We start from the raw sequence: 13,780 nt of genomic DNA, 5'->3' as shown, positions 1-13,780 counted from the left end.
GTACCAAACCCTTGAAAGGCATGAAAGTCAGGAGGTCCGTGATCTTGCCCTTTCTCAAATACGACTAGAAAGGCGCTTTGCACATATCTCAGAAGCACTCTCAACAGAGCCGATTCCGAACGCCCGATTGGAGCGCGACCCCTAGTGGACATTTCTGTCCAATGCAACACTCAGCGTCCCTCATTCCCCGGCTTCCCTGTGGTGTCAATCAAGAGCCCCCCCTTCGACCTGCTCCTCCCCAACGTGGCCGGCCTTTGCTCCCGCCAGCGCGGGCGAAGCCCAAGTGAGGGCGGAAGTGGCGTCGTCGCGGGCAGGTGCGGGCGAGCGGGCGCTAGAGTGAGGGCGGAAGTGGCGTCAATGGCCGGGGTAGGGGGGAAGAGGAAGAAAAGGGCTGGTGCATTTGGCGTGCGGGGTGCCGGAGGGACGGGAGGATGGTGCTGATCAAAGAGTTGTGAGTACTGGGAGGGGTGTGGGGGGCGCCAGCGTGGGTGGGGCAGGACATGGGAAGGGTTAACTAGGCAGTGGGGAGGGGGCTTCCCTAAAAATGGCTGGGCGATAGACAAGGGACCCATCTACATACGGCTGCCCCTTTCTACGGCTCTTCCTTCTGTATTTTGCTGGGGGTTTTTAGAGCGCCTAATAATGTGCGCTGGGTGAGATCTGATATTTTGGATGAATGGGGCCTTTTGTTTCTGCAATGTAACGGGCGGCGCTTTCTCATATTCCTCTGAAAAGCAGGAGTGGGGGGTCGCCTTGGCCCATTCGGCTTACCCTGCCAGGAGGTTTCTCGCACACCCAGTCCTGGAATCCATCTAGGGTCCCTGACCCGGCATGTTTTCCCGACAGGAGGCGGCCTGGCTGCCTCCACACTTGGCTTGCTTTATAGTTTATACCGTTATTCTCCATTTCGATGTATTTTTTTCCCCTCTTCCTCAACCTCCACCCATGTTTTTTCACCAAAGCTCAATAGAATAATCAGTGAGGGAGGAGAACAAATGAGAAGTGCCACCCTCGGATCCCTGAGTCCGTCATAATTTTTGTGCACTGCTCGGCTCACTTTCTTTAAACTAAGGCCTGTTGATTTCCAGGAACTTCTTTCGGAGGAAACACAAAATGTTTGCAGTTTCAGAGTGTTACCGCAAATCACGCTGGGCACTGTTTCAGGGGAAGTTGGCAGCAGCAGATTTATCTTTGTTAAAGCTGGCTGAGGCATTCGCCACCCCTTGGGGGTGGGGAGATGACACTCCCAACTTATTTCATCTGGCACATACAATAACATTGCCTCAAGGGATGCCGCACACTTCCAGGGAGAAAGCCCTTTTTAATTCATTAAGGCTTACTTCTGTATAGGCCTGTTTAGGATTGCTCTGTGAGTTTAGGAAGGTTTTGCGTGCATATTCGTGTGCTCTTCTTCAGGGCAAAGAAGACAAGCTGCTTTGTGTTTTGATTTCAGCGAAACTTCTGCAACACCTTTAAAGCACATCTCCCCCGCCTCCCTGGGATTCTGGGCACTGTAGTTTACCACTCAGAGTTGCAATTCCCAACAACGCTCAATGGACTACAGTTCCCATAGTTTTTTGAAGGGAACGTGTGCTTCTAATGGTACTTTAAATGTATACAATGTACACGACCTTCAAGTTTTGAGATACCAGGGTCCTGCATATGTATGTTATTGCAATGTGCTATATATGTGCTCACCTTAGCAAACTGTTTGGAAATTGCAGCGAGTGTTCAGTGCAGCTGCCAAACTGGTAATAGGCACCAGACAACAAGTACCTATTACTCTCATTTGCCCCAGCTGCAGTGGCTCCCAATGGGTTCCTGAGACCAATTCAAAGTTCTGATTTTAGCCTAGAAAGTTTCTCCAATACCCAACAGAATGCCTCTGCCAACACATGCCCTGTGGTTGTCATCAGAGGCTTTCCTCTTCCTCCAGGAAAGGTTCTGTGACTGGCAACAAGGGAAAGGACATTTTGGCTTCTCTCTCCTCCCACCCCATCTATGGATTGGTCTCCCCGGTGAAGCCCACCTGGTGTCAAGTTTAATACCTTTTTGGCACCAGGTAAGGTCTTCCTCTACTTCCAGGCCTCTGGTGGTATTTGATAGGCTTGCTTATTTATTCAGTGTTATTTAAAGCTGCATTTTACATTGTGGCTTGTTCTTCGGTGTTTCTAAATTTTTGTACACTTTGATATATCATATTGTAAGTTGTTTTAAGACTAGTTTTAGTGGCAGTTTTCTAGAACATAATAATAATAATAATAATAATAATAATAGTTCAGATGCAACAGTAGTGCTTTATAAATGGTCTTGGTTGAACGGTCTGTTAAATACATTCCAGGGTGAATAAAGTGTGTATGTGCTTGTTATCTGGTGCATGTGGCAGTGGAGTGTGAGGGCTTGGGCATTGGAGGATCCCCTCTCTAACTCTTGTTCTCTTTCCTCTCCCCCCCCCTCCCATGCTGCTTTAATCTCCATCCTCCAAAACCAGCCGGGTTGTGCTGCCTTGCTCCGTAGAGGAGGTAAGTTCCATTTACATGCAGTGGTATTAGGAAGTGTGCAACCTTGCTGACCCCCTAGTTAATCAATGGGGGGGGGGGAATAATGGGTTGGCATAAATCAGCAGAAAGTTTGGGGTGCTTTTCTTCCTGTTTTTCAGAGGTGGGGCCAGAACCAAAAACCCAAAGGGCATTGCCCTTTTCTGTCTCTCTTTCTGGCTCCCTGTTCTTTCCCTCTCCACCCAGCAGTAATTGGGGCAGGCAGGTCTTGCCAAGTGACTCCTATGGCCTTCCTTGTCCCCAAGACCTGTGCCCTATTTGAAGGCCAATGGGGCAGGAGTATTTCCCCTTCTCTTTCCCAGTGTTTGGAATGAGCTTAACAGACTTCATCAAATTAGTTCAAAAGTCTCTAAACTACATCTGAAAGTAGTTTCCAGAATTGCCAAGTTATCAAAACTTGAATTAAATTTGTTTCGGCTTAGAACTTTGAATGATTTCTAGTTTTATCTTCAAGTTCGTTCTCTCATCTGTGCTTTTCACTCTATAGACTCTCATCTTAAGTTTATTTTATACTTTTATTTTATACTTCAGCACAGGAGCGTTTTGAATACAGAAAAAAAATTCTTGAGGATCATTTGGATCAACTTGGAACTGTGACCTGAAGGCAACTACTTTGTTTTGTAAAGGGACAAATTTGAACTGGGACGAGTTCCTTTTGGGACATGTCGAACTTGAATCTCCTGTTTAATCTCCTGGCATTTCCAACCTCTGTTCTTTCCCTCTTCAGTATCAGGTGGGGCAGTTATTCTCTGTTGCTGAAGCCAGCAAGAACAACACTGGCGGCGGCGAAGGGATTGAGGTGCTAAAAAATGAACCTTACGAGCGTGAAGGGGAACGGGGGCAGTTCACCCACAAGATCTACCACCTCCAGAGGTAAGGTCTTTCCTGGGCACGGGCATCCAAAGGCATGGGCTTCCTCTGATGCCCTGTTTTTCTCTCTCTTGCAGCAAAGTTCCTGGATTCATTAAGATGTTCGCCCCTGAGGGGTCCCTAGTTGTTCACGAGAGAGCCTGGAATGCCTATCCCTATTGTCGAACGGGTGAGCCAGGGAGAGGGATGGGAGAAGGGGCTATGTCTGTCACTGGGACTCCCTAGGTCAGGGTTTCCCAAACTTGGGTCTCCAGATGTTTTTGGACTGCAACCAATGGTCATACTAGCTTGGGGTGATAGGAGTTGTAGTCCAAAAACAGCTGGAGACCCATGTTTGCGAAACCCTGTCCTACCTAGATGCTTTGGTAGGGGAACAAATTTGTCTGGAGTGTTGTCATTTTTTTCAAACTCTCTATCTTGAACGATCCTTTTGAACAATGGCTGAGTGGCAAAAATCCAGGGGTTGTTTGGCAGAGATTCTGGAAGTGCTGTACACTCCATTCATCACTGCTCTTCTTAAGCTGAGTATATAACCTAGAAATGCACCCAGCAAACTCCTACAACAAGCAGCCTCTTGGGAAACTCTTTTCATACATTACTGCTCTTCTCATTGACACAGGCCAGAGGAACCTCAAGTTTCCACAGAACAGAGTTTGAATAAACATTCATTTTGAGCAAGTGCTGGGAAAGTTTTCATAGGCCAAGGGCCACATTCTCATTTGGGCAACTTTCTTTGGACGGTGTTGGGTGTGTCCTGAGGCAAAAGTGGGAGAACCAACAAATGCAAATTTTACATTTGTACAGTTGGTTTCTACACAAACTTGCACGCCCCGTCCAGGCCAGCAGGAAATATTATCAGAGTTCAGGGACAGTCAAAACTGGTGTGGGAAACCTTTGGCCCTCTAGATGTTGCTAAACTACAATTCCCATCATCCCTGGTTTTGGCCATGTTTGCTGGGGCTGATGGGAGTTGCAGTTCAGCAACAACTGGAGGACCATAGCTTCTCCACACTTTGTCTAACCTGCTGGATATATTGGGCTAAAACTGTCCTGTGTGATTTGGGTTACATAAATGGCAACTGTGGCTAGAGAAGACTTACATCAAGCTGATTAGGGAAGGTTTTTCGTTTCATTTTCCTGCACTAACATGTTCTGTCTTTCTCTTCTTTCTTGTGGTCCCGTCTGCTGCAGTTATTACGGTAAGTGACTTGGGGAAGGGACATCTGTGGGTGGGCAGACAGCGCTTCTCACTGAACCCCAACTTCCTCAGATTCTCTGGGTACATCTGTGCCCTCGCCTATCTCCAGTAAGCTATGGCACACCTCTTACCCCATGAAGTCCACTTCTCATGAGTCACACACCCACATCCCAGAATGTTGCAGAGCATTCTGGGTAATATGTCTGCTCAAGTCATGTGTGGCTTTAGGTCTGCTTGTGCTCTTGTTACCACAAAGTATTCTGGGTAACCATTCTTCTCTCTTCCCCACCCTTTCCTTTTTGGACAGAATGAATATATGAAGGATGATTTCTTCATCAAAATTGAAACCTGGCACAAACCAGATTTAGGTGACCAAGACAATGTAAGTGACGGGAATGAAACACCACGTTTTATCCACAGAACCAGGGGGCCCAAGTCTTGCTGAACTGTACTCTCTATTAATAGAAAGACCGTGGGCACAGATGCTCTGTTTTATTATTAAGGGGTGGGGAATGGTATTTGATTAACAAGCATTTTTTCTTTCTGCACAAAGAAGATATTTTGTATCCGGAATAGTTGTTGTTATTTATGTCACTTATGAGTTGCTTCCTGTGAGGCACCTTGAAGTGATTTACAATACAACGGCATATATAAAATAGTTGCATATGTAAAAACAACTGAATACAAAACAAACACAAAAAATTAACATAAAAATGCCTTTAAAATAACACCACATACAGGGAATCAGTTCAGATCCAGGAAAGATACCAGCTAGGATAAATAATTTAGACTTTGTTAAGGTTCCATTGCATATATAATAAGCAATAAAGCACTTATTCTTGCAAAGATCTTGAAAGCACTTTAGAGGAGACTGTATGGAAGAGAAACATGCTTTATAATTAACTATTGGATGCAGTTTGGGGTTACAGAGGTCTTTTTCTCTTCTAAATGACTGAAATATTTGGCAGTATTGAGGGATGCAATCTTAAGGTATTAAACTTTTCTGTGATTTTTATTGAAGCAAATCTGGGTTACATATGTTATTATTTAATTTCTATACAGTCATGAGAAAATTGAATTCTGTGGTTTTACATATGAAGACATAACAATCATCTGTTCTTTTGCAGGTCTTAAAATTAGGTAAATACAACCTCAGGTGAAGAACAACACATGACATATTACTCTGTGTCATGATTTATTTAGCAAAAATAAAGCCATAATGGAGAAGCCATGTGTGCAAAACTAAGTACACCTTATGATTCAAGAGCTTTTAGAACCGCATCTATCAGCAATAGCTTGAAGTAATCATTTTCTGTATGACTATCAATCTCTCACATCATTGTGGAGGAGTTTTGGCCAATTCTACAATTTTGCTTCATTTCTTTGAGGTTTGCTGGCATTTGTTTATGCACAGCTCTCTTAAGGTCCCACCCAAATCTTGTGTGTTTTGATGAGAAATACATTATTATTATTAAATTGAACACATTGATTGCCTAACACTTGTTGTCTTTAGGCCAGTACAAAGCATATAACATAATACGGAAGCATATTAAAAAGTCAACAAAGCCCAATCAAACTTTCAGTGCTGGCGACTCCCATTTTTGTTTCGGGTGAGGACATAAAAACTCTTCTCTCTGCAGGTCCACAGCCTCGATGCGGAAACTTGGAAAGATGTTGAGGTGGTCCATATAGATGTCGCTGATCGGACACAAGTGTCAGATGACGTAAGAGGCAACCTTGGTTTTTGTCTGGCAGTTGGAAGAGTGTTTGGCAAAGGTTAACATGACACAGAAGGCAGGGGAATTCTGGGAGGGAAAGCGCCCTTCCAGCCGACTGCTTTTGATAGGAAAGAAGGATCCCTTTGTGGCTCTGGAGTGTGAAAGCCGTGAGCACAAAGGGAATCTTTTTGATTATTGTAGCATCTGCAAACCCCCTACTTGGAACCATTTGTTCTTTCGAATTGCTCTAGATTGGTAGAGCTCAGGAGAACAGTACCTCAGCAATTCTAGGCTGCAGCTATCCTGCCCACCACTACCTGGCCTGAGGGGCCATCATTTCCACACACAACTCGCTCCTCTTCCTTCTCCCTCCTTTATCCCCCCAACATTGACAGAGAAAGGAAGTTTGCTTATATCTGGCCAGGCTCCACATTGTGATCTCATTTGTTCCTGCTGGCCCATGGCCTACAGAAGTGATGAAAGGGGATCCCCCGCTCTGAGTGAGGAGAGGCCCCTGGGTGGAGAGCTTGTCTCTGAGCATATGCTGAGCACTTTTTCTTCGCCTCCAAGTGACTAGTCCATTCTCTCTACATCCTTAGAGTGAAGGTAACAGTAGTGGTGGTGATGGCTGGTACCACTAAAACCACATTGTTGCTCAACTTTTTGCACTGCTCGTAGTATCCAAAATAGTACCCTTTTGCTTTCAGGGCTGGCTCTTGGCTTTTAGATGCTATCAGGCCCTGTTTTTGTGTCAGGGGGAATCTGCCCTTTCTGACTGCTTTTCTACCTGCTGAACAAAGATCTTCATGGCATTTATCCAGCTCTGTCCCCCTGTATCTCATACTGCTGACATTCTCATCTCTGCTCTCTTATCTTTCAGGACTACAAGCCAGATGAAGACCCGGCTCTTTTCAAATCACTGAAGACGGGCAGAGGGCCTCTTGGTCCTGACTGGAAGGTACGTCCAGTCCCCTGTCTTGTAATTTGTTTCAAGATGCTTTATGGGATGCAATTCATAAATGAAATAATAAACGGATGATAGCAAAACTTGCGAACCAGCCCGTAAGTGTGTCCTGCTCCCTCCCATCCATACATCTTGGGCCTCTTCGTTGTTTTGAAGACAGGCTTTGGCGGTGGTAGTGGGACCCCAGGGGTCTGCAGGTTTCATCTTAGCAAAGCAAAATGTGTGCTTGCTGTGGCACCAAACCCAAAAGATGGAGCCTTCTCTGTGACCTTTTAGTCATGGCAGGAAGAGAGAAAGCAAGTGTTGCAGTGGTCACTGGGTGCACAAACTGGCTGTAGGATTTTTTTGGAGCTAGGCTGGGTCTTATCAAAACTGGAAGGTGCTACGCCCAGCACCTTCAATAAATGCTGCCAGGGCTGGGGCTGTGAGAGACATAAACAGCAGTCACTCCATGCCCTTACCCATGTGGAATTAACACCCATCTGCTTCTACAGCATGAAGAATCAGCTGCAGAATGGCATTTGTAGGAACTCTGGAGAACAAGGGGAGGGGGGAAACTTACACTAATCAGGGCAAAGGTGTCTGTATCGCTGTCTGTTCTGTTGTGTTTTAAATACATTGCAAGCCGCCTCGAGAACTTTGGTTAGTAGGCATGGTGTAAATACTTCTAAATGAAAAATAAAAAAGGGGTAAATCGCTTTTTCATCCCCGCAAATCCCCCTCAGATGTTTCATCTATAAGAGAAATCTCCACAAGTTTGCTTTGGAACTTCAGCGGCAACTCCAGACCTAATCTTCCTGGCTTCTTCCTTTCTCCCCCTTCCCCTTTTCCCCTATCTCCCGTCCATTAGCGGGAACTAGCCAACAATGAAGATTGCCCCCACATGTGTGCCTACAAACTTGTGAGTGTGAAGTTCCGCTGGTGGGGTCTTCAGGGCCGAGTGGAAAAATTTATCCAAAAGGTAAGAACAGGCCGAGGCTGCTGGCTCTGATCTGCGTCGGAGCTTGCTTGGATAGTAACAGATGGCAGAGCAATATTAGCAAATGGGATTTGAGACTTTCTCTAGTGTTGTTGAGGTTTTTTTTAGGGGCGGGAAGAGGTGGGGGTAAAAAAACCCATCTTGAGCTTGCTCTGCAGAATATGCAACCCAGGGACTTTCCCCCTCAAAGAGAGCGTGTAGACTATTATCCCCACTTCGAGGTCTCTTGTATTCTTGTCATCCTGTTTTCTTGAAGCCTTTCTTCTCTTCCTACAGCAAGAAAGACGCCTCTTTACCAACTTCCATAGGCAGCTATTTTGCTGGTTGGACAAGTGGGTGGATTTAACCATGGCTGACATTCGACGGATGGAGGAAGACACACAGAGGGAGCTTGATGAGGTATTTTGGGGCAGAGAACCAGGTTTGCGGGCGCGAGGGGCACTCGGTTTGGGTTGTGAGAGTTTCCCTTACTTTTGTGCTTGAACTCTTGTGGGTGGAAGGCCAGACGTACAGTGGTACCTCGGGTTACATACGCTTCAGGTTACAGACGCTTCAGGTTACAGACTCCGCTAACCCAGAAATAGTACCTCGGGTTAAGTACTTTGCTTCAGGATGAGAACAGAAATTGCGCGGCAGCAGCGTGAGGCCCCATTAGCTAAAGTGGTGCCTCAGGTTAAGAACAGTTTCAGGTTAAGAACGGACCTCCGGAACGAATTAAGTACATTACCAGAGGTACCACTCTACAACTTTCCCTGTCACTGGGTCTGAAAGGATGGCTGTGCCCATATAAGCCTGATCTCTGAGATCATTTACGGGTGGCCTGCTTCAGATGCCATTGCTGTCGGAGAGTAAGGCGGGTGGGGTCAAGCAGCTAGGCCTTTTCTTTTCATGGCTTCCTTATTGTGAAACTCCCTTCCCAAAAAGGCCTTCCATGGCCAGCTCAGTTCCCACTTGTAGAAGCTTAGTTAAAACCCTTTCCTGTTTGTTTTCCCATGGCTAGTCTTGAGGCTTTGTTGATTTGAGTGAGCTGAGTTGCTACGCAGATCTGCCAGGACAAGATTTTTTTAAAAATCGCTGCCACTGTTCCATTGAGTGATGCTCGGTACTCCTGTTTTATATTTTCTGCCCCTATGGCACACTTGTTGTTGTAGGTGCAGATCCCCTGACAAGAGGAGAAGTTTCCAGCTAGGGCCATGGGTTTTATTTAGTCAATGTGGTTTTGATCCACTAATATAGAAGCGGAAAACCCTGATTCGAATCCTGAAATGTGAAAATTGCCAATGGCGGACCCCATCTTGGGAGAGGCAATCCCTCTTCGGTCTCTCACAGAAGGGGTCTCCACTTCCAAGACATATGCCATCTAAAACTTATAGATATCTATGCACCCTATACATATGCCATCTAAAATCGGGTATACTTTTTTCCCTTCTTCAAAAGTGTTTAGTCATATGCAGGTTATGTAGATTCAGTTGTTTTAAAACTCAGTTGATCTGCTTAAAGGTGAGAGAAGCTTTGGCCCTTCATATGTTCCTGAACTACAACTCCCATCAGCTCCTGCAAGCATCACCAGTGGTGAGGAATGATGGGAGTTGTAGTTCAGCAGCATATGGAGCACCAAATGTTCCCCACAGAGGCACTAAGATTTCCACAATTGGGTGACAGTCCTATATGATATTAATGTGGAAGAAGATATTTTGATAGGCATGGGTTTTTTCCACTGCTGTAAGAGATGCACTGCAAAAATCCCCTCTTTTTAAAATATTTAACTGTTAATGTGCTTACCATTGTTTCCTCAATTTGTAGTTTTTTAATGTCTGTAAATGTATCGTTACATAAATATGTAATGCTTCTGTAAAGATATTTTATATATTTGTAAATATATACCTTTCTAGTTTTTGATGATTAAAACCTTTTCCTATACAACTTTTACAAAATATATAGGAGTCCTGCCCTTATTTGAATCTGTTCCTCCTTAAAAGAAAAGGGAGGAAAAACTGGTGCATACAAGTGTTTTGTTTATAGATAGATCCCATTTTGCACTTTGGGATTAAATGTGGTTCCTGTCTTGCCCAGAGAGTATTAAATATGCTTTGAACCCTCAAACCCTATAATGTTTGGTAATATGCTGGTGCATTTAAATACAATTGTAATTGATTATTGATTTTTTTAAAAAAACTTTTTAAAATTTATTGGCAAATCTTTCTGGAAAGGCCATGTGGAAGTAAACAGAGCCAGTACTACCACCACCATGTAAGACTTGGAAGTTACCCAGCTGCTGAAGGATCTTGTTTTGTTGCAGATACGCCAGAAGGGCACTGTGAGAGGAATGACTGCAGGGGACGAATGAGCGCCCCCTACTGCCTGGGCCGAGAAGTAACAAGGTAGAAGAAACTGGAGAGTGGAAAGCTTTACATAGTTATGGGTGGAAACTGGGTGTGGGTGGGAGGAGACAGTGATCATATCTTGGCCTCATCAAGCCATGATATGCATGTGCCTATGCCCACCCCCAGCCAATTTGTGGTATGAGAAAACAAGCCTGGGTGCCTCTGATTAACCAAAGTATCCCATATTGTCAAAACTTGGGAGATACAGTTACCAAATTTGGAACAAGCAACGATATTAAGGCAACTTAGAACTATGGTTTTAATATATGGTTTTTGCTTTGGAGCTGGTTACCACAGTTTCCTGGATCAGATGAAACCAGAAACTATGGTCAACTGGATACTTTCTGGTTTGTTTGCTCCTGCCACGCAGAGAAGGCCAACGTGTCTTTTTAAAGAACATTAAATAAGAAAAGGAAAGCTGTTGCTTTTTGCTGCTAATACTTCCTTTTTGTCTTCTTTCTTTCCCAGGTGCAGTGCCCTTTCTGACTTGAGATTGGACCTCTCTTCGTGGGACTCCGCTCTCCCTCCCCTTGCCACCTTGGGAGGGGAAGATGGGTTCCCGTTCTTCTCCGTCCTTCTGGTCCGAAAATACTGTCTTCAAAACTGCCCCTGCTTCTGCCGGCACGGGAAACCCCAGGAAACTGCCCTTTACTTCTTACTGATCATGGATTAATAGGTGCCCCCCTCACCACAAGTGGGGCCTTAAAAGGGGGAGGCAAGGACCTTCCAGGGTGGGGTGGGGATGTCTCTCTTATTTTTGCCCTGCAGGAGCAGGGCTGCATGACTATTAATAAGATTAACCTTAACCTTATTTGAAATTGTATTGGCTTGGGGAGGGGCTTTCTATAGGCCAAAGGGAAAGGAAGATCAGGAATGCCTAAATGGGGGTGGGGAGGAAGAGAATGAGTGAAACTATATAAGGAGCATCATTTTTGCCTTCACTGTGGGTTTAAAATTGTCTTTTGGAGAGGCATGGAAGCGCTGCTTCAGCACCACATTCATCTCCTGGGATTGTGGGGAACAATGAGCGCAGCAGTTTCACTCTCGGTTCTTCCCGTGCCATATGGTGGAGTTAAAACGTGCCACTAAACTGACTCGTTTGTTTTAGGCAGCAAAGTTCACCTGCCCTGTTTTCCAAAGAAGGCCACATGTGGCTAAAATTTTCAGGGTCTGTTTCTTGACCCTTCATTTCCTCCTTTTTAAGTGGCACTGAACTCTACTCCTAGGTTGTTGGTTGGTTTTTTTATTTTAATCTTCTTTTCCCTGTCCCTCATTTCCCCGTTGTGTTGGTGGGAAGGGCATGTAATTTCCCCCCGCTTGGGAGAGTCACTCAGAAACATTTCAGCTGCCCCTTTGGGTCTTAAGTGAGGGGGAAGTGGAGGCATTTAAGGCCCAATAGTGCATTACTAAGGATCTGAACAGTATTTTTTTTAAGCAAGAAAAACACTGAAATCTTTTTTTAAAAAAGTAAAACAATAAATAAACTTGAAGTTGAGTTCTGGTCCTGTTTCCTTGTTGTGGGGTGGGTGGGAGACACGGAGGGTTAGTGGCTGCTGTGGCTCATCTCATAGAGTAGGGTGAGATCTTGGAAGTCCAACCCTGTGTCAGTGGAGGAAATTTGCTGATCTGGATAACGTAGTTACCTGGCTTCTGCTTAATAAAAAACTACAGCAAGAACACCTCTAGCCATGGGAACATCCACCTCCTTCTAAGGCAGCCTGCTCACGCTCACAAACAGCTCATACAGTCAGGAAGTTTATTCTTAAACATTTCATCGAAAACCTGCTTGCCCTTAGACCCTGTTGTTCAGAGCCTTCCTTCTGTAGCAACACAGAACAATTGTTCCCCATATGTGGCAACTTTTTCAGGAACTGAATAAGATGGCTACTTTTTCACCTGTTAATCAGCTTTTCTCCAGGTTAAACATACCCAACTTCCTCAAAGGTTTTGGTCTCCTATTTTGTTCCTTTCCTGCAGTATAAGATGGGCTAGAGAGAAGCTGGTGTGTGTGTGTGTGTGTGTGTGTGTGCGCACGTGTGCATGCTGGGTATTTTTTATTTACCTGATGCAGTTTCCAAAATAAATTACAAACCTGCTCAGTCCTCCTTCCTCACCTCTCTGTTCTTCCCTGTGGGGGAAGGCAAGAACTGACTTAATAATGCTGCTGCTTCCCCAGCAGGATGGAAGAGAAGCTCTCCTTCCTGTTCCAGCTGTGAGGAACCTCTGGCCCTCTAGATGTTGCTGAACGACAACTCCCACCATTTCAGCCCATTGGCTATGCTTGCAGAGGCCAGTGGGACTTCTTTATTCCTTTCCTAACTACACCCTAAAGAACATAAGGCAAGAAAGAGAATCCCACAAAAGGTGCATTGTCAAGGTCAGGCATCCCCAACCTGTGGCCCTCCAGATGTTTTGGCCTACAACTCCCATGATCCGTAGCTAACAGGACAAGTGGTCAGGGATGATGGGAATTGTAGTCCAAAACATCTGGAGGGCCCAAAGGTTGGGAGTGCCTGGTCAAGGTCATACGTTGCAGCTTTTGACTGTTCCCTTCAAACCCCAAACATACATGGATGGAGCTCAGAGCAAGCCAGTGAGAGACCAAAAGCTGAAGCCACAGTAGAACTAATTCATGCTCTTAGAATTTGTTTCAACTAAGGCTGCCATCTGATTAAAGGAAATATTGGTCCGTGCATCAAATGGGTTTGGACTGAGTGACCAAAACAACACTAATTTGCATAAGACAGTCGGTTTGTTTGGGTTTTTTTGAGGAGGGAATACTTTTGTTTTTAGATAACGTGTGTATATGTCAGCCAATGCCATTTCGAAAAAAGCATTCTGAGAGTGAAAGGGGAATGCCTCTAGTAACAGTTTTATAAGTAACTTGTATTTAACAATACTGTAAATTCTAAAAACGTGTTTCCCTCATGGATTGAGGATTCTTGTTTATAAGGCAGGTATAGGCAAACTCGGCCATCCAGATGTTTTTGGCCTACAACTCCCATGATCCCTAGCTAACAGGACCAGTGGCCAGGGATAATGGGAACTGTAGTCCCAAAACATCTGGAGGGCCAAGTTTGCCTATGCTTGTTATAAGGAATCATTAAAA

The 13,780-nt window shown here is 45.0% G+C and overlaps 1 protein-coding gene across 1 annotated transcript; it reads left to right on the top strand.

Annotated features, from left to right (window-relative positions):
• The first annotated feature begins 323 nt into the window (after positions 1-323).
• LOC309355192 (phosphatidylinositol transfer protein beta isoform-like) lies at positions 324-12,166 on the top strand. The gene is made up of 12 exons (XM_081885776.1): positions 324-451; positions 2,492-2,522; positions 3,286-3,431; positions 3,506-3,597; positions 4,620-4,627; positions 4,934-5,008; positions 6,267-6,350; positions 7,225-7,302; positions 8,159-8,269; positions 8,564-8,686; positions 10,587-10,668; positions 11,140-12,166. The coding sequence occupies exons 1-11, from the start codon at positions 432-434 to the stop codon at positions 10,632-10,634; spliced, it is 816 nt and encodes a 271-aa protein (XP_081741902.1). The 5' UTR covers positions 324-431; the 3' UTR covers positions 10,635-10,668; positions 11,140-12,166.
• Positions 12,167-13,780: the final 1,614 nt, after the last annotated feature.

Source organism: Podarcis melisellensis, assembly GCF_964234715.1.
Source record: "Podarcis melisellensis genome assembly, chromosome: 13".
In the NCBI taxonomy this organism is placed as follows: Eukaryota; Metazoa; Chordata; class Lepidosauria; order Squamata; family Lacertidae; genus Podarcis; species Podarcis melisellensis.
Note: the sequence above shows the minus strand (reverse complement) of the source record. Positions and strands in the feature narration are given on the sequence as shown.

Coding starts and splice junctions, on each gene's coding strand:
- LOC309355192 (XM_081885776.1), top strand. CDS start 432: ATGGTGCTGATCAAAGAGTT. Junction 452..2,491: donor ATGGTGCTGATCAAAGAGTT/GTGAGTACTGGG, acceptor CTCCAAAACCAG/CCGGGTTGTGCTGCCTTGCT. Junction 5,009..6,266: donor ATTTAGGTGACCAAGACAAT/GTAAGTGACGGG, acceptor TTCTCTCTGCAG/GTCCACAGCCTCGATGCGGA.